The sequence below is a fragment of the Mesoplodon mirus genome (assembly GCF_964341445.2).
Source record: "Mesoplodon mirus genome assembly, chromosome: 9".
Lineage (NCBI taxonomy): Eukaryota > Metazoa > Chordata > Mammalia > Artiodactyla > Ziphiidae > Mesoplodon > Mesoplodon mirus.
The window spans coordinates 15435706-15460528 of NC_138985.1; the positions used below are offsets into that span (position 1 = coordinate 15435706).

Consider the following 24823-nt stretch of genomic DNA (forward strand, 5'->3'; position numbering starts at 1 on the left):
GAGTTCTCTGATAGGCATGAAGTCAGAAGTCATAGGTTTGAAACCTTGATCTTGCTCGTTCATTAACCTCTCTGAGCCTTTTTTGATGTATCTCACAGTTACTGCTGGCATTCAGTAAGAACATACACATTTTATAGTATGGATTTTTTTTTTTGGAAAAGATTGAAACTGAATGAATGAGATGAAGCATGAAAGTATTTTTTAGAAGGGTACTGAAATAGATGGAAGGGGATTTTAGAAACCAGAAGAGCTGTAGGAACTTTAGGAATGGGAACCAGGACTATGTGATTGGTTCAGCTGGGATGCTTGCCCAGTGATGGGGATGAGGAGTGGTCCAGGGAGGTGAGAACTGTGATTGGCAGCCCTATCAGAACCATGCAGTTCCCAGGAGGGCAGATTGAAGAACAGATGCCAGTTGATCTAAAAAAGAGACCACAAACAAAAGTGCTAAGAAATAAAAATAACATTAACAGACGTGAATGAACATTTCCCATGTTCCAGGCATTGTTTTAAGCATATTTCAGGTGGTATGTAGTACAATACTTGAAGGAAAGCCCAGGCTATACACAAAGTATTATTAGAATGTAAGGGAGAGAAAGGGGACGTAGTGAAGTGGACTCAGATGATGAAGAGCCTGGAATAGAAGGCTAAGTTAGATTTCACTTTATTGACAAGTCAGAGCCAATGCACAGAAAATAACACAGCCAGAGTTTTAGATTAGGATAAGTAACCTGGATTAAAGAAGGGAGAAACTGGAAGTGGGGAATGTAATAAGCCATTTTAAGTGGAAGTTAAGCAAAGACCTGAATTCAGTAGGTGGTAGTGGGAATGGAAAAGAGAAAACAAACAAAAAACACATGTGAGGCACTGGGAAAGTAGACTTGTGAGCAAATGGTGACTTACATGGCTGAAAAATTCCCCACTGAGGGATTAAATGAATGACGATGGTGCAATGGCAAAGTCAGAGGGTGAGAACTGGCTGACAGGGAAAATAATGAATTTGGTTTGCACATACTGAACTGGAGCAGGCAGTCACTCCTCAGCAGGGGATATCAAGCAGGCAATTCCAAATGTGGCCCCACATCTCATGAGGAAACTTGGGGCAGGGAAAACTCAAGCTTCTGGAGTAGATGAAATTGCAGAAGGACAACACAGAGAGAGAAGAAATGAACACACAATAGACTGATACTTAAATGCTAATGCAAAACATGTATTAGCCAACAGGTTTGTAAAATTTTAAAAATTCAAATTTATTAGGTTTTATTAGTAACACAATTACACAGACTAAAGTTCAGGAATTCATCAATTATGGTCACCAATATGTGCTTCTTGTGGCATTTTAAACTTATTTCTCATGATTCGGATTGATTTACAGGATAGCTGAACTTCATACATAGCTTCATAATATGAATACAACAGGTCTTCCATCCATAAAATTAATGAAAACATATCTTTCATGAAAGGCACATAAAGAAGCTAAACTAACACATTTGAAGAATTTTGTTAAGAAATTTTTGAATTTCTCTACATTACAAAGAAAAACAAATCCCCAAAATGAAACGGTTATACACACACACACGCGCACACACACACACAACCACAAAGAGACTTCAACAAAATGACAGCACACAACTAAATTTAGAAACTACTTACCCATGAAGCTTACTGAAAGACTAACTTTTTCAAGATGAGTAAAAAAGAGAAGTAGGGTATGGAATGCTGTTCACTTTGCTGAAACGAGGTCATAGAGACACACCATGAATAATTAAAAATGACTATCAAAATTCAGTATCTAGCAGAAATGTAACACTTACTTGAGGATACACACAATCACTGACTTAATTAAATACTGTTACTCATTTTCTAAGTGTAATTGCCCATTTCATTCTCAGAAATAATAGCACAGTTTAAAAAGAAATAATACAAACTCAAGCAAGTGGAGGAAATCTGAATAATCTAAGGGAAAAAATTAATTTTAACATAGCGTGATAATTAAATTTGAAACTAGTTACTTACATATATGAATTTAAAGCTTGCATTTTATCATCAGCAGAATATTCAAAGATCTTTCTTGTTATCTTCTAAACAAGGAGCTATCATGTATAGTAGGTACAAGGGATTTCCCAAAGGAAATACGCAAATGAATGTCTCAAAATTCATTATGCTAACTTATTTTTTACCCACAAAAATGCTCTCACACCCACCTAAACTTAGTTATAAATAAAAATGTAGTTATTTAAAGTGTATAAAAATCTGGCATCACCTTTAAGGCAATGCATGAATACCATCCAAATATTAAAATTCAAAGTGAAAACAAACCAACCGAATAAAAATTAAGAATTTATAATAAGTCTGTAAGTATATCCTCAAAAATCTGAAATTTGTTTTCAAACCAAATCTAATGTAGAATCAGATTAGCTTGCATTCTTAAAAGAAAAAGTGAAATGCATACAATGTTTAACTGATCCAAAGGCAGGTATACTCATCCACTTCAAGAACGTTTCAATAAAACACATTAAATTTAAAGAACAAATCATGTTATTAAAACAGTCTGTGCAATGTTTGTACAAATAACATTTTTATGATTACAAGTATACATATAATCAAGACAAGGGCTGCAATGTGTCCTAATATTAATTACTGTACTTAGAAATTTACAGGACATGAACATAAATAAAGCTGTTTAAAACTGGCAAACATAATAGTCTGTCACTCAGTACAAAGTACTTAATATTTCTGTTATTTCCCAAGCCAGCACGCTAAAATCCTAAGTTGCCACTCTTAATACCTAAAAGTAATGTGGAAAACTAAAGTCATAAATACATGTATACATACATTTGCATATTTACACTTACACAGAAGTCATCAATACACTAGAGTCCAGCTTTAACACTGCCCTTAGTTTCACACTGCAGGACCACCTCTCCCATTTAAGAAAGGACCTTCCATTACTTCCAGTTGAAAAAAAAAAACCCAAAAAAACAAACAAACAATTTTGGTCAGGTCCCAGATGCACTTCCCATATACTACATTCTGTGTTGCTGCAAGACTCTAGTGTAGAGAGATCCACATATAAGTACTCATTTGGTTTGAAAATGCATTTTACCATTTACTGCAAAACTCAGAAGAGACCACAATCTTTTAGATTATTTTTTATGATGACATCTGTTACAGCATCAAAGACAAACTGCACATTCTTGGTATCTGTGGCGCATGTGAAGTGGGTGTATATTTCCTTCGTGTCCTTCCTTTTATTGAGGTCTTCAAACTGACACTGAATATATGCAGCTGCCTCTTCATATGTGTTCGAGCCTGATATGGGAAAAGGAAAGAAACATAAGGCGAAGTTAAGATGAGTACACCACTAAGCAACATGGACCTTAAAATACTGAAATCAGTTTCTTATGTGTAAAATATGTGGACTCTGTAATCGTCTTTGCCCTCGAGAACAAGATAAACTATTTCTTCTAAGTGAAAAATACCCAATGTTAATCACCCTGTAATGACTATAAGTTACCCTTGGGGAAAAAAAAAAAAAAAAAAGCACGGTACTCCACGTTCCCCATGATCTTTGTTCCTGCCTCAGTCCCCAATTGTCAGAGTCCCTTTTCTTCTAACCCCTTATACTCTACTTCCGAACACGGAAACACTCAGTTTCCTGATGATGGCAGCACACTATTTCACTTCTAGCCTAGTGGCTGGATCAAGAAATGTTGGCCGATGCTGATCGGTATTTTTTATTCCCCTTCCTATATATACATTAATTAGCATTTCTCAGTTTTTGTATTCAAAAACTGTACAAGGGTCTACACTGTGGTTTATGCCTATGAAAAAAAGTGAATGACACACTTCTGCTTTCAGGTGATTGACTGAAGACTCCTGAGTACAACACTTTGATACTTGGCGGGATCTAAAGCTAATCACACATACTCTGTGACCCAAGAGTTCAGTTTTCCAGGTGTGTCCTTGACAGAACTATATACATACGTTCACCAGAAGACATATAAAGACTGTTAACAGCAGAACTTCTACTTTAGGCAACAACCCAAAAGTTCATTAACTGTAGACTGGCTAATAAATCTTGGTATATATTCATACAATGAGCTGCCATAGAGAAATGAGAATAAAAGGACTACTGCTACACACAATACTATAGATGAGCTTCACAAACAAATACTGTTGAACAAATGAAGGCAGACACAAAACAGTATATGCTGTAAACAATTGATGTTTAGAAAACAAGTTTGGAAACAATCAAAATTAATCGATGAAGACAGAAGTCATAATAGTGGTTACTTTGTGTGAGTAGGTGGGTGCATGGAAGTTGATCAGTTAAGACTGGGAGGGGCATGACAGGGTTTCTGGGGACCTGGAAATGTTCTATTTCTTGACCTGAATGGTGCATATATCAGTGTTTTCACTTTTTAAAATTCAGTGTTTCACATTTGTGCTAAGTGTGTATCTATATACTGTATCTATATAGTTTATATATGTATACATATGCTACACATACATATGATACATAGTTTATGTATGTATACATATGATACCTAAAATGTTCCTTTGAAAAAGAACTGTTAATTCTGTCTCTTGCAGTAATAACACAAAATTATATGCCTGGACTTCAAGGTCCTCTGTTACCCCGCCTGCTTGGTAAAGCCATTCTAAGACCCTCTGTTCCACATGTGAGGCTCACTCCGTGTCAGGAGGAAACCTGTATTCAAAGGACCACCTGCGTTACTGCAGTGCTTCCCCTCCCCTGTGCTTCGCCAGCTGTGTTCATAGCTTGGCTACTCTAAGTAATGCTGCAATGAACAGAGAGGTGCATGTATCTTTTCCAGAAAGTGTTTTCATTTTCTTCAAATAAATACCCAGAAGTGTAACTGCTGAATCATATGGTAGTTCTATTTTTTAATTTATTGAGGAATCTCCATATTGTTTTCCATAATGGCTGCACCAATTTACATTCCCAGCAATAGGGTACAGGGGTTCCCGTTTTTCTACGTCTTTACCAACGTTTGGCATTTCTTTTCTTTAGGATACTGGCCACTCTAATGGGTGTGAGGTGATAGCTCATTGCGGTTTTGATTTGCATTTCCCTGATTGGTAGTGATGTTGAGTACCTTTTCACGGACATGTCGGCCACTGGTATGTCTTCTTTGGAAAAATATCTATTCAGATCCTCTGCCCATTTTAATAGTGAAATTGTGTTTTTGTTACTGACTTGTATGAGTTCTTTTTTTTTTTTTTTTTTCTTTTTTTTTGCGGTATGCGGGCCTCTCACTGCTGTGGCCTCCCCCGCTGCGGAGCACAGGCTCCGGACGCGCAGGCCCAGCGGCCATGGCTCACGGGCCCAGCCGCTCCGCGGCATATGGGATCCTCCCAGACCGGGGCACGAACCCGTATCCCCCGCATCGGCAGGCGGACTCCCAACCACTGCGCCACCAGGGAGGCCCTTGTATGAGTTCTTTATACAGCTGGCCCTCTGTATCTGTGGGTTTATAACCAGCAAATATGGAGGACCAACTGTATTATGCCATTTTATGTAAGGGACTTGAGCATCCATAGATTTTGGTATCTATGGCAGGTCCTGAAACCAATCTCCCAAGGATACTGAGGAATGACTGTACATTTTGGATATTAACCCCTTATCAGCTAAATGTTTTGCAAATATTTTCTCCCATTCCTTAGGCTGCATTTTTATTTTGTTGATGGTTTCCTTTGCTGTGCAGAAGCTTTTTAGTTTGATGATATCACCCAACTTGCTTCTTTTTGCTTTTGTTGCCTTCGCTTTTGGTGTCAAACTTAAAAAAAAAAATCACAACTATCAAGCTTACTGCCTGTGTTTTCTTCTAGGAGTTTTATGGTTTCAGGTCTTACGTTCAAGGGTTTGAGGTCTCACGTTTGAGTCTTTAATCTGTTTGGGTTTATTTTTGTGTATGGTGGAGAAAGCAGTCCAGTTTCATTCTTTAGCATGTGGCTGTCCAGTGTTCCTAACACCGTTTACTGAAGAGACTTCTTTCCCCGTTGTATATTCTTGGGTCATCTGTCATAAATTACTTGACCATGTTTACATGGGTTTACCTCTGGGCTCTCTATTCTGTTCCTCAGATCTGTGTGTCTGTTTTTTATGCCAATACCACTGTTTTCATTACTGTAGCTGTGTAATATAGTTGGAAATCAGGGTGCAGAGTGCCTCCAGCTTTGTTCTTCTTTCTCAAGATTGCTTTAGCTTTTGGAGTCTTTTGTGATTCAGAATTTTAGGACTATTCTCTTTCTGTGAAAAATGCCATTAGAACTTTGAAAGGGATTGCACTGACTCTGTTAGACAACTTTAGGTAGTACGGACCTTTTTAACAATACTTATATTCCTCCAATCCATGGGCATGGAATATCTTTCCATTTATGTGTATCTTCAATTTCTTTCAATCTATGTTTTAGTTTTCAGTGTACAGGCCTTTCCTCTCCTTGGTTAAATTTATTCCTAGAAATTTTGTTCTTTTAATGCAACTGTAAATCTGACTGTTTCAGTTTTTCTTATAGTTCATTACTAGTGTTACAGATTTTTGTATACTGATTTTGTATCCTGCAACTTTACTAAATTCACTGATTATGCGTATTTTGTGAATCTGAGATTTTCTATGTATAATACCATGTCTTGTGCAAATAGTGACAGTTTTACTTCTTGCTTTATGATTTGGATGCATTTTCTTTTTCTTGCTTAAACTGCAGTGGCAGGACTTGTAAATACTATGTTGAATGAAAGTGGTGAGACTGGGAAACCTTGTCTTATTCCCTATCTTAGAGGAAAAGCTTTCAACTTTTTACTGTTGAGTATGATATCAGCTATAGGCCTTTAATATATTGAGGTACATTCCCTCTGTACCCATTTTGTTGAGTTTTTATCCTACATGGATGTTGAATTTTGTCAAATGCTTTTTTTTTTTTTTGCATTTGTTGAGATGATCATCTGATTTTTATCCTTCATTTCGTTTTGCAGACAGTGAACTATATGCTTGCATCCTCGGAATAAATCTCACATAGTTGTGGTGTAATGATCCTTTTAATGTATTGCTGAATTCAGTTTGCTAATATTTTGTTGAAGATTTTTGCATTTATGTTTATCAGGGATATTGGCCTGTAATTTTCTTTTCTTGTGGCATACTTGCCTGGTTTTGGTAACAGGGTAATGGTGGCCTGGTAAAATGAGTTATGGAAAAGGAGAGAATGCTTCCAATTTTGGAAGGGTTTAAGAAGGACCGTTAACAATTAATTCCTCTGTGTTTGGTAGAATTCACCAGTAAAGCCATCTGGTTATGAACTTTGTTTATTGGGAGGTTTTTGATTACTGATTCAATCTCCTTACTAACATAGGCTGTTCAGATTTTCTATTTCTTCATGATTCAAACTTGGTAGCTTGTATGTTTCTATGAATTTTTCCATTTTCTCTAAGTTGTCAAAATAAGTTTAAGTTTTATCCCTTAAGTTGCTAGCAGACAACCATATACTCTACAAATCAAATTTTAAGTTATTGAATCATAGTAAGGTTGGTACTCTGAAATTCTAAAGCAACAAACGTCTTCTTGACTCACAGAAGCTAATACAACCTCTAAATTAAAAACATGTTTTGAGAAAACAGCTTGCCCTGAGTGCATGGCTCAATTTGCTGTATCTATTCTGGGTAGCTAGTTAGATTATTGAATCCCTAGAACTACAAGACACATTCCTCAACTTGGTTAGGGGGAAGGTGACAGATATTTTCTAACGTGATAGAACTGTCTTGAATAAAGGTTAAGTACAGATGATAATCTGGTTCAATACTGGAGAACTGGGTGCCTAGTGATATAATTCAAAGGGAGATAAAGGAGATTTGAATAAAAAAAATAACGTGAATTCAGTTGGAGTCTCAAGTGCTAAAAAACATGGATAGATTCAACAAGCAGTTGGAAATGCAAGCCTGAGTCTCAGCAGAGAAATTAGAGTTGACAACTGAATTTATCATGCTGAGAATAAATATGACTCTGAAAGAATGGAGTGCTAGAGGATTATAAGACTGCAGATGGAATCTGGTGAAATGCCAAAATGTAAATAGATAAGAAGAGGAGAAGACAGGAGCAGAGAGATGTAGGGGATAAACCAAGTGAGTAGTTTGGAGGCTACAGTGGGTTCTCCTATAGCAAACATAGCCACAGGGATTAAGAGTTGAGGGTGTGACAAGAGGTGACAGGATCAATACTTAGCGTGTGCAATGATGTTTTTAATTATAGTCTTAACACTGGGACTATGAAAGAATTATGTAATACTCTCTTTGCTCAAAACGCCTGAGATCAGTGATTCTTATTAACTTGACAACATACGAGAAACATTTTGAACACAATGCATACCTGGGAAAAAAAGAGCTAACAACCATCTTCTTGGCTGCTCTAAAAATCCCTGTAAGTATGTAATATTTGAGGATTCATTTGGGTCCTCTGGTAATGTTAGCACAAAAGGGGTACTTCACAATAGAAAATGACAAAGATGAACGGAAAGACAGAGGAAAGTAAAGGCCAAACGGAGCCACCTTGATTCTGGGTAACTTCAATCTTGGAATTAGAACTATAAATAATTTTATTCCTAACAAAGCACTAAAGAATGTTTCTGAATAAGGTGACTTAGGACACTGACTTTCAAAAAGAAAACAAAACTTTTAAAATAAGTTAATTCTGTGCAATTATTTCAAAGTATAACTTTGCGATACATAAAAAGGGCTGTAGTAATGAGCAGGAGGATCATACTGATTGGAGACCCTCCCGCTCTGCCTCCATTGAAGATATATAATTAAATGTATTCTGGTTGTTAATGTCCTGGATGCAGGAGTGCAACAGACTTGGGTCTGGATTTGGACTCTATTGCTTCATTAAATCACAGTGCTCTCACCTACATAAGTGGGATGTAAAAGCACTGATATCATATGGTTGTTTTAACACTGCCTGCAAAAAGGCAGTGAATACTCACTGTACAATTGACTGAATACAAAATTGACAAATTTTGTTTATAATGAAACAAATTCTTGAGACTTGGGCAGCAGTGGGGGAAGCCGGATTCCATGACAGCAACAGCAGGGATCATGGCAAGAATCACGGCTTGAAGGCTGCCCCGGGTGGTCTCATCTTCCTGCAGCTTGTAGGCCCTCAGGCTTAGTGGAGCTGTTAACAGAGGCAGCGGTAACCCAGAGCAGCAAGAGTAGCACCAGCAAGCACTACACTCAGCATCGCAGCATCAAGATGCCATATGTCTCCGTGTGGCTGACAGGGACTTGGTGCCTGGGCCTGGAGTCAGGCCTGAGCTGCTGAGGTGGGAGAGCCGAGTTCAGGACATTGGACCACAGAGACATCCTGGCCCAGTGTAATACATCAATCAGCGAGAGGTCTCCCAGAGATCTCCATCTCAACGCTAAGACCCACCTCCACCCAACAGCCAGCAAGCCAGAGATCTCCATCTCAACTCCACCCAACGGCCAGCAAGTTCCAGCACTGGATGACCCATGCCAATCAACTAGCAAGACAGGAACACAACCCCACCTGTTAGCAGACAGGCCGCCTGAAATCTACTAAGTTCACAGATACCCCAAAACACACCACCGTACACTGCCCCTCCCACCAGAACACAGGCACTAGTCCCCTCCACCAGGAAGCCTACACAACTGAACCAACCTTACACAGTGGGGGGCAAACACCAAAAACAATGGGAACTATGAACCTGCAGCCTGCGAAAAGGAGATCCCAAACACAGTAAGATAAGCAAAATGAGAAGACAGAGAAACACACAGCAGATGAAGCAGCAAGGTAAAAACCCACCAGACCAAACAAATGAATTCAGAGTAATGATAGTAAAGATGATCCAAAATCTTGGAAGTAGAATGGAGAAAATACAAGAAACATTTAACAAGGATCTAGAGGAACTAAAGAGCAAACAAACAGTGATGAACAACACAATTACTGAAATTAAAAATACTCCAGAAGGAATCAATAGCAGAATAATTGAGGCAGAAGAACAGATAAGTGACCTGGAAGATAACATAGTGGAAGTAACTACTGCAGAGCAGAATAAATAAGAATGAAGAGAATTGAGGACAGCCTCAGAGACCTCTGGGACAACATTAAATGCACCAACATTCTAATTACAGGGGTCCCAGAAGTAGAGAAAAAGAAAGGGTCTGAGAAAATATTTGAAGAGATGGTATTCGAAAACTGCCCTAACATGGGAAAGGAAATAGTCAATCAAGTCCAGGAAGCACAGAGTCCCATACAGGATAAATCCAAGTAGAAACAGGCCAAGACACATATTAATCAAACTATAAAAAATTAAATACAAAGAAAGAATATTGAAAGCAGCAAGGGAAAAGCAACAAATAACATACAAAGGAATCCCCATAAGGTTAACAGCTGATCTTTCAGCAGAAACTCTGCAAGCCAGAAGGGAGTGTCAAGACATATTTAAAGTGATGAAAGGGAAAAGCCTACAACCAAGATTACTCTAGCCAGCAAGGATCTCATTCAGATTCAATGGAGAAATTAAAACCTTTAAAGACAAGCAAAAGCTAAGAGAGTTCAGCACAACCAAATCAGCTTTAAAACAAATGCTAAAGGAACTTCTCTAGGCAGGAAACACAAGAGAAGGAAAACATGTACAATAACAAACCCAAAACAAATAAGAAAATGCTAATAGGAACATACATATCGATAATTACCTTAAATGTAAGCAGATTAAATGCTCCAACCAAAAGGCATAGACTGGCTGGATAGAAAAACAAGACCCGTATATATGTTGTCTACAAGAGACCCACTTCAGACCTAGGGATACATACAGACTGAAAGTGAGGGGATGGAAAAAGATATTCCACATAAATGGAAATCAAAAGAAAGCTGGAGTAGCAATTCTCATATCAGACAAAAAAGACTATAAAACAAAGACTATTACAAGAGACAAAGAAGGACACTACATAATGGTCAAGGGATCAATCCAAGAAGATACAACAATGGTAAATATTTATGCACCCAACACAGGAGCACCTCAATACATAAGGCAAATGCTAACAGCTATAAAAGGGGAACTCGACAGTAACACGATCATAGTAGGGGACTTCAACACCCCACTTTCACCAATGGCCAGATCATCCAAAATGAAAATAAATAAGGAAACAAGCTTTAAATGACACATTAAACAAGATGGCCTTAATTGATATTTCTAGGACATTCCATCCAAAAACAGAATACATTTTCTTCTCAAGTGCTCATGGAACATTCTCCAGGATAGATCACACCCTGGGTCACAAATCAAGCCTTGGTAAATTTAAGAAAATTGAAATCGTATCAAGTATCTTTTCCAACCACAATGCTATGAGCCTAGATATCAATTACAGGAAAGATCGGTAAAAAATACAGATACGTGGAGGCTAAACAGTACACTACTAAATAACCAAGAGATCACTGAAATCAAAAAACACCTAGAGGGCTTCCCTGGTGGCGCAGTGGTTGAGAGTCCGCCTGCCGGTGTAGGGGATACAGGTTCGTGCCCTGGTCCGGCAGAATCCCACATGCCGCGGAGCGGCTGGGACCGTGAGCCATGGCCGCTGAGCCTGCGCGTCCGGAGCCTGTGCTCTGCAACGGGAGAGGCCACAGCAGTGAGAAGCCCGAGTACCGCAAAACAAACAAACACCTAGAAACAAATGGCAACGAGAATATGACGACCCAAAACCTATGGGACGCAGCAAAAGCAGTTCTAAGAGACAAGTTTATAGCAATATAATCCTACCTCAAGAAACAATAAACATCTCAAATAACCTAACCTTATACCTAAAGCAACTAGAGAAAGAAGAACCAAAAAACCCCGAAGTTAGCAGAAGGAAAGAAATCATAAATATCAGATTTAAATGAAAAAGAAATGAAACAGAAAGATCAATAAAACTAAAAGCTGGTTCTTTGAGAAGATAAACAAAATTGATAAACCATTAGCCAGACTCATCAAGAAAAAAAGGGAGAAGACTCAAATCAATAGAATTAGAAAGGAAAAAGGAGAAGTAACAACTGACACTGCAGAAATACAAAGGATCATGAGAGATTACTACAAGCAACTATATGCCAATAAAAGAGGCAACCTAGAAGAAATGGACACATTCTTAGAAGAGCACAACCTTCTGAGACAACCAGAAAGAAATAGAAAATAAAAACAGACCAATCACAAGCACTGAAATTGAAACTGTGATTAAAAATCTTCCAACAAACAAAAACCCAGGATCAGATGGTTTCACAGGCAAATTCTATCAAACATTTAGAGAAGAGCTAACACCTATCCTCTCAAACTCTTCCAAAATATAGCAAAGGGAGGAACACTCCCAAACTCATTCTATGAGGCCACCATCACCCTGATACCAAAGCCAGACAAAGGTGTCATGAAAAAAGAAAACTACAGGCCAATATCACTGATGAACATAGATGCAAAAATCCTCAACAAAATACTAGCAAACAGAATCCAGAAGCACATTAAAAGGATCATACACCATGATCAAGTGGGATTTATCCCAGAGATGCAAGGATTCTTCAATATACACAAGTCAATCAATGTGATACACCATATTAACAAATTTAAGGGGAAAAACTGTATGATAATCTCAATAGATGCAGAAAATGCTTGCAACAAAATTCAACACAAATTTATGATAAAAAGTCTCCAGAAAGTAGGCATAGTGGGAACCTACCTCAACATAATAAAAGCCATATATGACAAACCCACAGCCAACATCGTTCTCAATGGCGAAAAACTGAAACCATTTCCTCTAAGATCAGGAACAAGACAAGGTTGCCCACTCTCACCACTCTTATTCAACATAGTTTTGGAAGTTTTAGCCACAGCAATCAGAGAAGAAAAAGAAATAAAAGGAATCCAGATCGGAAAAGAAGAAGTAAAGCTGTCACTGTTTGCAGATGACATGATACTATACATAGAGAATCCTAAAGATGCTACCAGAAAACTACTAGAGCTAATCAATGAATTTGGTAAAGTAGCAGGATACAAAATTAATGCACAGAACTCTCTTGAATTCCTATACACTAATGATGAAAAATCTGAAAGTGAAATTAAGGAAACACTCCCATTTACCACTGCAACAAAAAGAATAAAATACCTAGGAATAAATCTACCTAAGGAGAAAAAAGACCTGTATGCAGAAAATTATAAGACACTGATGAAAGAAATTAAAGATGATACAAACAGACAGAGAGATATGAGAGATATACCATGTTCTTGGATTGGAAGAATCAACACTGTGAAAATGACTACACTACCCAAAGCAATCTACAGATTCAGTGCAATCCCTATCAAACTACCAATCGCATTATTCACAGAAGTAGAACAAAAAACGGCACAATTTGTATGGAAACACAAAAGATCCCAAAAAAACCCCTTACCTAAATGTAAGGCTAGACACTATAAAACTCTTAGAGGAAAGCATAGACAGAACCCTCTATGACATAAATCACACAGCAAGATCCTTTTTGACCCACCTCCTAGAGGAATGGAAATAAAAACAAAAATAAACAAATGGGACCTTATGAAACTTCAAAGCTTTTGCACAGCAAAGGAAACCATAAACAAGATGAAAAGACAACCCTCAGAATGGGAGAAAATATTTGCAAACGAAGCAACTGGCAAAGGATTAATCTCCAAAATATACAAGCAGCTCAATATCAAAAAAACAAACAACCCAATCCAAAAATGGGCAGAAGACCTAAATAGACATTTCTCCAAAGAAAATATACAGATTGCCAACAAACACTTGAAAGGATGCTCAACATCACTAATCATTAGAGAAACGCAAATCAAAACTACAATGAGGTATCACCTCACCCCAGTCAGAATGGCCATCATCAAAAAATCTACAAACAATAAATGCTGGAGAGGGTGTGGAGAAAAGGGAACCCTTTTGCACTGTTGGTGGGAATGTAAGTTGGTGCAGCCACTATGGAGAACAGTATGGAGGTTCCTTAAAAAACTAAAAATAGGACTACCATATGACCCAGCAATCCCACTACTGGGCACATACCCTAAGAAAACCATAATTCAAAAAGAATCATGTACCACAATGTTCACTGTGGCTCTGCTTACAATAACCAAGACATGGAAGCAACCTAAGTGTCCATCGACAGATGAATGGATAAAGATGTGGTACATATATACAATGGAATATTACTCAGCCATAAAAAGAAATGGAAGTGAGTTATCTGTAATGAGGTGGATGGACCTAGAGTCTGTCATACAGAGTGAAGTAAGTCAGAAAGTGAAATACAAATATTGTATGCTAACACATATATATGGAATCTAAAAAACAAAACAAAAAAAAAGTGGTTTTGAAGAACCTGGGGACAGGACAGGAATAAAGATGCAGATGTAGAGAATGGACTTGAGGACACGGGGAGGGAGGAAGGGTAAGCTGGTACGAAGTGAGAGAGTGGCATGGACGTATGTACACTACCAAATGTAAAACAGATAGCTAGTGGGAAGCAGCTGCATAGCACAGGGAGATCAGCTTGGTGCTTTGTGTCCACCTAGTGGGGTGGGATAGGGAGGGTGGGAGGGAGACACAAGAGGGAGGGGATATGGGGATATATGTATACATATAACTGATTCACTTTGTTATACAGCAGCAACTAACACAACATTGTAAAGCAATTATACTCCAATAAGGATGTTAAAAAAATAATGCAATAAATGTAATATTTCACTTTCACATTTTTCAACCAAAAAAAATTCTTGAGACCTTTTTTTTTTTTTAACAGTGAGGATGGAGTGAGGGTAACTTGTATCAATTAGCTAAATTAACCAAGCTTCATAATGTTTAGATTTAGAGATCAGATAAACTATTGGTAGTCAAACTTTTTTTTTTTAGGCATCGAACTTTCTTCATTAAAATAAAGCCTTATTCAGAAACCCAATATGCAAAAAACAGATGAAAGCTAAATTACTCTGCCTTAGGGAGGGAGAAGTTGAGTGTGGAGGGGGTCAGGGGGTGGGGGGTGAGTATCACTGTTCCTTGCACCCACTTTCAATAGCAGCCAGGGAAGTGTTCCAAGGAACTAAACTTAACCAATGTTTTAGCCCAACTTCTGATTTCACAGATGGGGCAGTGAGACCCCATTAACTGCTTTGTTCAAGATCAAAGAGATAATTATGGAAAAGCCAGGACTGCATCTCAGGTCTCCTTTTCTCGCTGCAGACCATTTTACACAGTAGTAAAATTAAAGTACCACTAACAGTCTCATTACCAAAGCCTGGATTTTTGTGAAACCTTCCCTGACTCCCCTGAGGAGTTAGCTAACTCACGGACTCCTTTCTAATTTTTTCCCCCTTCCAATTACTATCCATATTCCTTTGTACTCACGTGCTGCACTGTTGTTTAGGAGTACCTCTGTCTTTGACATTAAGTCAGTGACCAGACACACATTTTATTTATTGTGCATCACACAATACCTGACATAAGATCTGTTAACTGGATGAACCAATCAATATCGTAAGTTTACGAAGACTTGGAGTCATCATAGAAAATTATCTAACAGCTTTTCCCTAAAATGAATGTTATTTTCAATCACCTCACCCACAACTCAAGGAACTACTTGTGCTTGAATGCAGTTTGATAAATAATTTCTCTTCAAGGTTAAGAATTACTAAGCCCAAAGATTCCAATCAACAACTGAAATCTTGCCTTAGGGGAACGTTCACTTAGAAATATACGAGCTGACAAGTTATCTACAGACAGTAAAATACCTGCATATTCTGGATAGCATATAGTGAGAGGGCTCTTTTTGATTTTTTCTTCGAAGAGATCCTTCTTGTTTAGAAAAAGTATAATAGATGTATCTGTAAACCATTTGTTGTTACATATGCTGTCGAACAACTTCATGCTTTCATGCATTCGGTTCTGTAATAGAATACAGCCAGTTTGTCATAATGGCAAGGATTTTGAGAAATATTACTTTTAAAAAATGAGCATGGAAAAAAAAAGTATGGTAGTAATACAATAGAACTTAGCTGAAAAGTAGGTAACGTCCCACAAAAACATATTTTTGCCATTTAAGAACAAGCACACACTTTGGTTTTAGGCAAGATGAGTGTCTACATCACTCATCACTTTTTTGCATTCAACCAGTACTTGCTGAGTGCCGGCAGCGTGTCACTGTGCCGCAGGACCCTGCGATCTAGAAATGCGAAGTGCAAACGTTTCAAAGGAGACCTCATTATTACAGAGTGAATTGAAGTTTCCATTAAAAGATAGGTAGAGGTTTTTAAAGATTAATAAATTAAACTGAAAAAGCTGAAACACAATTAGCCCAATACCCTAAATATAATGGTATATCAGGGAAGGAAACCTCCAATTCCTGTTTCGTGCCCTTCCAGTATTTGTGGTTTCAAAAAGGGCACTAATATATTTTATAGTGCCAGGATGACAGAAATGAACATGTGCACTACACCTACTGCCTGATAATTGTATATAACTTATTTTAATAAAAGAAACTGACACTTACAGCTTTTTTCTAATTAAAAATATTTCCCCCAGATTAATGGTACACTGAAACACATCTGAAAATTACATGACAGTAGCAAGGTATAACAGAGATCAAGGATTACTGAGCTGGCAGAAGTAATAAGTTTAGAAAAATAAGCCTTGGACTATAATGGAACTAACTTTATTTGCATTTAGTATGTAGATACCAGATCTCAGAAATGCCTAGTTAAGCAACTAGGGTTGAGGTGAGATTAACTTTTTGTCATTTCCTTTTATTCAGGATCCATCTGTTCTTTGCATTCTAAAAGGGAAATATACTGAACAGAAAAGTTAAAGAGCCTGAACTTTCTATTAATTTAGGCATCAGTAAGAATTCTTCAAGAATTTTTCACAGAAAAATTCTTGGCAACATCTCCAGCTCTTCATAGGCCATGCTCAATCTTTCAAAGGGGTTCTACTTGCCATTTCTTCATCTTCAGCTAGAACCAGGTCATAGTCACTCAGTGCCACACAGAAGATGATGGCGGTCACTCCTTCAAAGCAATGAATCCATTTCTTCCTCTCAGATCTCTGTCCTCCCACATCAAACATTCTGTAAGAGGAAAAATAATGAGTTTGACAACATGCGGAATGTTCAGAGGCTCTGAGGAGTTCTATAAAAATCAACAAAAAAAGCTCCAAATCGCATAGGGAATGTGGGATGGGAAGAAAGGAGAAAAGGATTTTATGGGAGGAAAATAATGTCACAAATTGATTTTCACAAAGGAAAAGAAGTCTGCTGGTTTTTAAACCATTTTGTTTTATCTCACAGTAAAACAAACAAACAAAAAACCCAAAATACCCTAAAAAAAAATAACACATTCATTAACATATGAGAACACTTTAGAACAGAAATGAAAACAAATACAAAAGAAGAGGCAGCACTATAAGAATGTGGAGATAATAGAATATATTCAATTTGCTCAAGTCACAGAACATTAGAGGCAGAGAACATGGTCCCCTCATCCAACTACAAAATGTTTTCTCTCAGAAGCAATACAGCAGAACTTCGATGTAAAGGAGAAACCATCCCAGGGAAGAAAAGCTGAGCAAGCAAGTCATATTTAAACAGGGGCAAACAGGCTGCCTAACTTAAAAAGTAAAACCATGGTATAGAAAAAAAAAAAAATGAGATAAATGGATGGCCTACTGAATAGTCTGAAAATCAGGACTGAAAAAACTCAATTTTTACATGATACACAACAGTAGACCATTATAGGTTACTGTACAGGGTAGTAACACAAACAGTATAAAAACAATAATCTTTTCCTCCTTTCCTTGTAAGAGTTTAAGTTAAGCACAAGTTGAAATTCACATAGATTACGTTATGCAACCTAGAAATAACCACTTACATAATGGAAACACTATGCAAACTGGTACATTTTTAAAGGCTCCATTTATCTAGATACTGCACTAATTAAAATAGTCCCTATTTAATTCTCAGGCAAAAAGAATTTTCCCTGTAGAATAGTCTTGGCCTATAAACCAAATCCGACTACATAAGATCTGTACTCATAACAAAAGTAACTAGTATTGTTACTTTTATCATCATTTAAGTGCCATTCTTTCTATGAGTGTAGCTAGTAAACTGTTCATTAAGTTTAAGTATGCTATATAACAAAATGATTCTACTACACACTAAAATGGGTAAGATATAAAAAGGACAGCTGGTAATAAAGATCAAACAAGAACAAAAGAAATTAAAATGATTACCCATTTGTTAAATTGCCAAGGAACACAATTTGAAGACAACTTTACCAAAAAGATAATATATTTTAGCTAACTTCTCTGATCAAATGTCACATATTTCCTGACCACTCCATGTAAAATAACAACAAAACCCACCCTGTCCCATATTATCCCTCTGTTGATGGCTGGTTTTATGTGTCAATTTGGCTAGGCTATCATACGCAGCTATTTCATCAAACACTAATCTGGGTGCCACTGTGAAGGTATTTTCTGGTTATGATTAACATCTATAGTCAGACGATTTTCAGTAAAGGAGATTATCCTTGATAATGTGGGCAGACCTCATGCAATGAGTTGAAAGGCCTTCAGAGCAAAAACTGAAGTTTCCCAGAAGAAAAAAAAAATTCTGCCTCAATACTGTAACATCGGTTTCTATCTGAGCCTGCTGTCCTGCACTACGAACTTCCAATTCGCTGGCACGTACAGTCACGTGAAGCCAGTTCCTTGAAATACACAGAACCTACTGGTTCTGCTGCTTGCGAGAACCCTGACTGACACAAATTTTAGTACCCAGAGTGGGGTAATGCTGTAAAACAAATTCCCAAAACTGTGGAAGTGGCTTTGGAAGTGGGTAATAGGGAAAGGCTGGAAGAATTTGGAGTTACTTGACAGAAAAAGCCCAGAATGCCTTGAAAGATGGTTGGTTAGAAATACGGATATTAAAGGTGATTTTGATGAGACTTAGATGGAAGTGAAGAGCATGGTAGAACAGCTTCTATCTCAGAGAATGAATATATATCATCATGAACACAATGGTGAAAGACATATGAATGTTAAAGATGTTTTTGTTGAGGTCTCAGAAGGAAATGAGAAGTATATTATTGGACGCTGCAGAAAAGGTAATCCTTGTTTTAAAGTGGCAAAAACTTGGCTTAACTATTCTAGTGCTGGGTGTAAGGTAGGACTTGTAAGAGATGAACCTGGGTATTTAGATTTAGCTGAGAAAATTTTCAAGCAAAGAATGCAAGGTACAACCTTGGTTCTCCTTGCTGCTAAAGTAAAATGCAAGATGAAGGAGAGAAACTGAGGAGTGAACTAATAAGCAAAGAGGAACCAGACCCACACAGGGAAGAAGGCCAAGGGCTGGAGTGATATGGCCATAAGGCAGGGAACACCAAGGACTGCTGACAACCACCAGAAGCTAAGACGAGGCAAGGGAGGATTCTTTTCTCGAGCCTTCAGAAGGAGCATAGTCCTGCTGACAAACTGATTTTAAACTTCTAGCTTCAACTATCAAAGAATAAATTTCCATTGTTATATGCCACTAGTTTGTGGTAATTTGTTACAGCAGCTTTAGGAAACTAGTATATCCCCCCCATCTTGCTTTATTTCTCTTTGTAGCAATTATCACCCCCTGAATACTAAATAGCTATTTCTTCTCCTCTCCTCCCCCATCCCTAAAACAACATAAAGGCAAAAACTTTGTCTTGGCCATGTTATATCCCCTCCACTGGACAAACACACACACTTCATAAACATTTGTTGAATGAAAGAATGAACTGTGTCTACAGAATATTTTAAAACACTTTCAAGCAATAATAGACTATTTTTTACCAATGGCATTTTTCACAGAACTAGACCAAAAAACTTTAAAATTTATCTGGAAACATGAAAGACCCTGAATTGCCAAAGCAATCTTGAGAAAGAAAAACAGAGCTGGAGGAATCAGACTCCCTGACTTCAGACTATGCTACAAAGCTACAGTAATCAAAACAGTATGGTACTGGCACAAAAACAGAACTATGGATCAATGGACTAGGATAGAAAGCCCAGAGATAAACCCACGCACCTATGGTCAATTAATCTATGACACAGAAGGTAAGAATATACAATGGAGAAAAGACAGTCTCTTCAATAAGTGAGGCTGGGAAAACTGGACAGCTACATGTAAAAGAATGAAATTACAACATTGTCTAACACCATACACAAAAATAAACTCTAAATGGATCAATAATAGGTTAGTTTTACCATGTTGAAGATCTAGACCTTCCAGTTATGCTGTGGGAATGTTAAAAATAAAAGCGCTTTAACTTGATAATCAAGTAATATGAATACAGAAGAAATCTTCAATTTATTTAATTTAGAAATGAATGAGGGTCATTCATATACTGGTCATAAAGAACCTTTAATCTAAGCCACTGCTTCTCAAACTTTAGTGTGCATTAGAATCACCAGGTGGGTAAGCTGATGCTGCTGATCTGGGGACCACACTTTGAGAATCACTGGCCTAATTCATAAGTCAAGGAGCAAAAATGACTAAGAACTAATATGACAAAGGATCAGACTGTGCACAGAGCATTTTCATTATTTCACAAACACAGGAGAATTATCTTCAAATTCTGAACTTCTATTTCTTTAACCCAAAACAAAGCAAGATTATAGTATGTTCTCCTTCATATGAAAAGTTGAGACTTTTGACTAGGATCAAATAAGGAGTGAAACTGAGTTTTCTTAGATTTCTCTTTTTAGAGGGAGCAGGGGGAGGGAGGGAAGATGGAAGGGGATATATTGGCTATCCTGAGCTATGCTGTCTTACTCTCAGGCTGTCATCTAATTCCACTGTGACCAAGACTGAGACAACGCTAGTTGACCATATATAAATACCAACCCCATAAATGACATTCCACCCCAAAACCAATTGCACATTACATTACTAAAGAAAAGGAACAGAAACATGTTATGATGATTTTCTAATAGAAGGGATGCTTTAATTCTATATTCAGCAAAAATATAACAAGATAAAACTGTTAATTCTTTAAAGCAAAATAATCCTCATAGATACTTTCCATAAATGCCTAGTCACAGAGGTGATAATATATATTGTTAAGTTATAATGCCTTATTGCCTCATTTTGAATTTGTTAATTCCCATACCACAAAATAAGTGAAACTGAAATTTTATATCAGCAGTTAAAAATCAGACAATGAATTTATACCACAAAACACACAAAATGATAAGCACACTCAAGTTTCCAGTAGAATTGTTCTAAGTATATTTTTGCCCTCATTCTTCTGAGGCTCACTTAATATATAAAAAGTTGGAACCACATGTTAGCAATGATAGCAATTTAACAGAATTCAAATCCAAAATAAGACAAAGTTTATTTGAAGTTCCTGACAGACCTATGTTTATCTGTAAGTCAGCAAGTGAAAATGGTAACTAAAAACATCCTGTGAAATTTTACCTCACCCAAGGAGACTAAATAGAGCAAGATAAGTAGGCTTCCTGGAAGGATCAGGATGACAGACAACTCCTGATGTTGAAATGGCAACTTTGAGAAACCTAGGCTGGAAGTGAAGTGTATGGTCTGGAAGCAAATGTTTAGGGTGCATCTACCGAAGAACGAAACTGAATTTTGCACAGTTAGATTGCCCAAAGCACCAAATAATTGATGTGACATTTACCTTTGCCGTTTCCCATCATCTACAGGCTCACACCTCTACGTTTCCTTTTACAGACAGTAAACATTTTATGTATAAACCTCTGACAATGAGCAAGATTGGAACAGTCTGTTAAGAATCTTAAACAAGCTTGCCCTTACCTAACCAGGGGCCTATGTCCAGAATCCTTACTTGCTAACCCTAACCCTATGCATTTTCTCCTGAAACTTCATGGTTAGAATAAAGTCATCATCTGAACATAACAATTTAAGTTTGCTATAGAATATGGTCTTAAAGCAAGGTAAATAGAAACCAAAAAAATCAGAATTTAAGGTACACTAGGATTAAAAAAAGACCCAATAAAGCTTTTAAAATCTAATAGTGAATTTCCTTATAATTAAAATCACTTTATAATTTTTAAATACATCTGGCAACAGTTATCAAATAAGACAGATCAGATTATTTAAAATAATACTATTTTAATATTCCTCGGTTTGGTTATTTAATATTCTCCAAATAGTAAGCAAACTATAAGATTTCAATAAGAGATCATACCAGCAGGGAAAGGAAAAAAAAAAGCCCACTGACAGCAAAAAAAAAAAGTGAAAACAGAAAAAAATTAAAAGCAAATGCAAAACAGTACCATGTTACAGTACCAAAAGTTACATGGTCAGATAAACTAATTATGATCTATATCTCTGTTTAAGAAAGCAGGGCAATGTTTGCTTTTTTGGAGGGAAGCTGCCAGGGAAAATTGAAATTAAATTTTAGTTTTCTGGAAAACTTAACTACATTAATCACTGAATGTGGGATAATGTAGTGATAAATGATAGTAACACATGTATTATATTTAAAATACTTATGGAGAGAATCAGAGGTATAGTTGCATATATTTAGCTGTGCTCCCCACAACTTGTAATATTGAGCTTCTTTACGAGGTGAGCTGATGAATATTTGTTTTTAATCTTTCACTAGTAGCCTTTCTTTAAGATGGTTTCAGAAATTCTGCTTTATTATCATACTGTTGGAGAGCACTGGAGTTAACTGAAGCAAAATTCAGCAGTTTTTCTCATACTTTGAAAACTGTTACTTATTGGAAAAAGAAAAACATAGTTCTGTAAATCTGAATGCAATGTTTAAATGAACTTCCCTGAGCTCGGTTCATTACACAATGAGCGGGCTAGACAAAATGAACTCCAGATTCCCTTTCATTCTAAAGGCTCACTTGGTGCTTCTCTGTTCAGACTTCAGTTAAGTTATAGTACACTGTAAATTAAATGAACATTTTTCATCATGAAATAGTCCAAACATGAGTTTGCATAAATAAAAATCTTCGTGAAAATTTTTAAAAAGGTAACTTTTAAAAATATTTCCATAAATAAGCATATACTCTATCAGTAAAACCTAAAACTGGATGGCAACACATTCCCAAAATACAAAATATTAGAGCAGTACTTTCTTTTAAAAATAAAAGCCAAAAACTATTTTTATTTAAGTCACTGTGAAAAATATAGGCAAAAGGAATTTGCATGGCTATTTTTTCTTAAATAAAAATATAAATATTCCTCCTGAATGTTTCTTGACCTCTTTCAGCCCAAAATTCTTTTGTCCAATCAGGTGTGAAACATTTTTTGTAATTTCAAACTCTAAACATTTTAAAACTTTTATTAGTATACCTTTTTTCCTTAAACAATGTGTTCTGTATCTAAATTCATAAATCATATGTTTTGAAGATACTCACTTAAAATGAAGATCTTTGAAAGTAAAATGGGTTTCAACAATTCCTGTAGTTTTCACTCGGGTTCTGAGAACATCTTGTTGAGTTGGGATATAATTTGGTTGTGCAATTCTGTCCAAGTCATTCAAATAGCTGAAAAAATAAACAACAATATGCTAATAGTTAACACTGTCAATAAAGATCATCTAAACCAAAGAGTAAAACGTTCTGATGCATGTGATACTCCAGATTACTGAAGTTTTTATATTTCTGTGGAATGATGTAATTTTAAGTCTATATCTTACACAACTCTCGCAGAAATGAAAATGTTTATACTTCTCCAGCCACAAAGTTCCTTAAATATTTCAGTAATTCTCCTTGTTGGAAAAGAAAACAAAGTAATAACTTCATAAACATCCAAACTCACGGCACACCATGAATTTGTCCCTTAAAACTCTTTATTACACTTCTTTGATGTAGCACTGTGTTTATGTTCCAGACATTATTCGTTTGTTGAGAAATTAGAAAGCCTTCCTAAGTAGTGAGGAAACCTCTGGCCAAAGGCTGAATTCAATACTGTTCCTTTTCAACCAACCTTAAGTAACATACAGGAAAACAGGACACATGCTCCTGTACTCTACATTTTACTGCCTCTATGAATCAATATTCATATTTTACTTCTCATTGATTTCAGTCACTCATTCAACACTTTCTGCCAATGATGCAAAATACGTTGTGCTATAAAAATGTAGTGGTGTCATACCATGCAATTCTTTTATCTTGTGTCCACTTATGTAGTAGAATCAATAGTTACAGTCCAGGTATGGAGAGATTAAGGTGAACCTGAGTGGTTCAAGAGGGCTTCATGGATAGTGAAGGGCGTAAATAGAAATCTGACAGGTGCAACGGATAAAAGGGAATGTCATTCACATCAGGAAAAGCAGTAGAACAGTATGGAGGTAGGAAGAGTCACATCTTGTATCTCAGAAGGTAAGTCCACTAGTAGGCTACGTGTGGAATTAATCCTAAGGTCAGTTGAATGTGGGGAGCATCACTGAAGTGTTTTCTAATACTAGAGTGGAAGAGTCCAAGATAATTTAGAGGATACATCTAGGTTTATTGTAGAGAGGCACCAACTTTTGCAACTTTAATTGATGTTATCCTCTGAAACTGTTCCTTAGCCATTTAGAATGGGGTCTTACAAACAAAAGGAGCTCAATAAATATTTTACTTCTGGAGATGGGGTTGGAAAGCTATCCTGTGAATTAGTAATCAAAATGTTTTAGACAGTTAAGTCTATGTATGTGATGCTGATACCAGAATACATGGAGATGATAGCTTGAGTTATCTGTATTATACTTACTGAATTTAATCCCCTAGTACTTCATCTGTGTTTTT

The 24823-nt window shown here is 36.8% G+C and overlaps 1 protein-coding gene across 2 annotated transcripts in view; it reads right to left on the reverse strand.

The window, feature by feature from the left end:
- Nucleotides 1-1231: 1231 nt before the first annotated feature.
- Nucleotides 1232-24823, reverse strand: part of GNAI1 (G protein subunit alpha i1) — a 90913-nt gene continuing 67321 nt past the window's right edge. For both annotated transcript variants that reach the window (XM_082631641.1, XM_082631642.1), the window contains exons 6-9: nt 23450-23578; nt 17003-17132; nt 15802-15955; nt 1232-3312 (exon numbers count right to left, since the gene is read on the reverse strand). In XM_082631641.1, the coding sequence (XP_082487767.1) occupies nt 3122-3312; nt 15802-15955; nt 17003-17132; nt 23450-23578 (604 nt within the window). In that variant the 3' untranslated portion in view covers nt 1232-3121. The remainder of the gene's footprint in view (nt 3313-15801; nt 15956-17002; nt 17133-23449; nt 23579-24823) is intronic.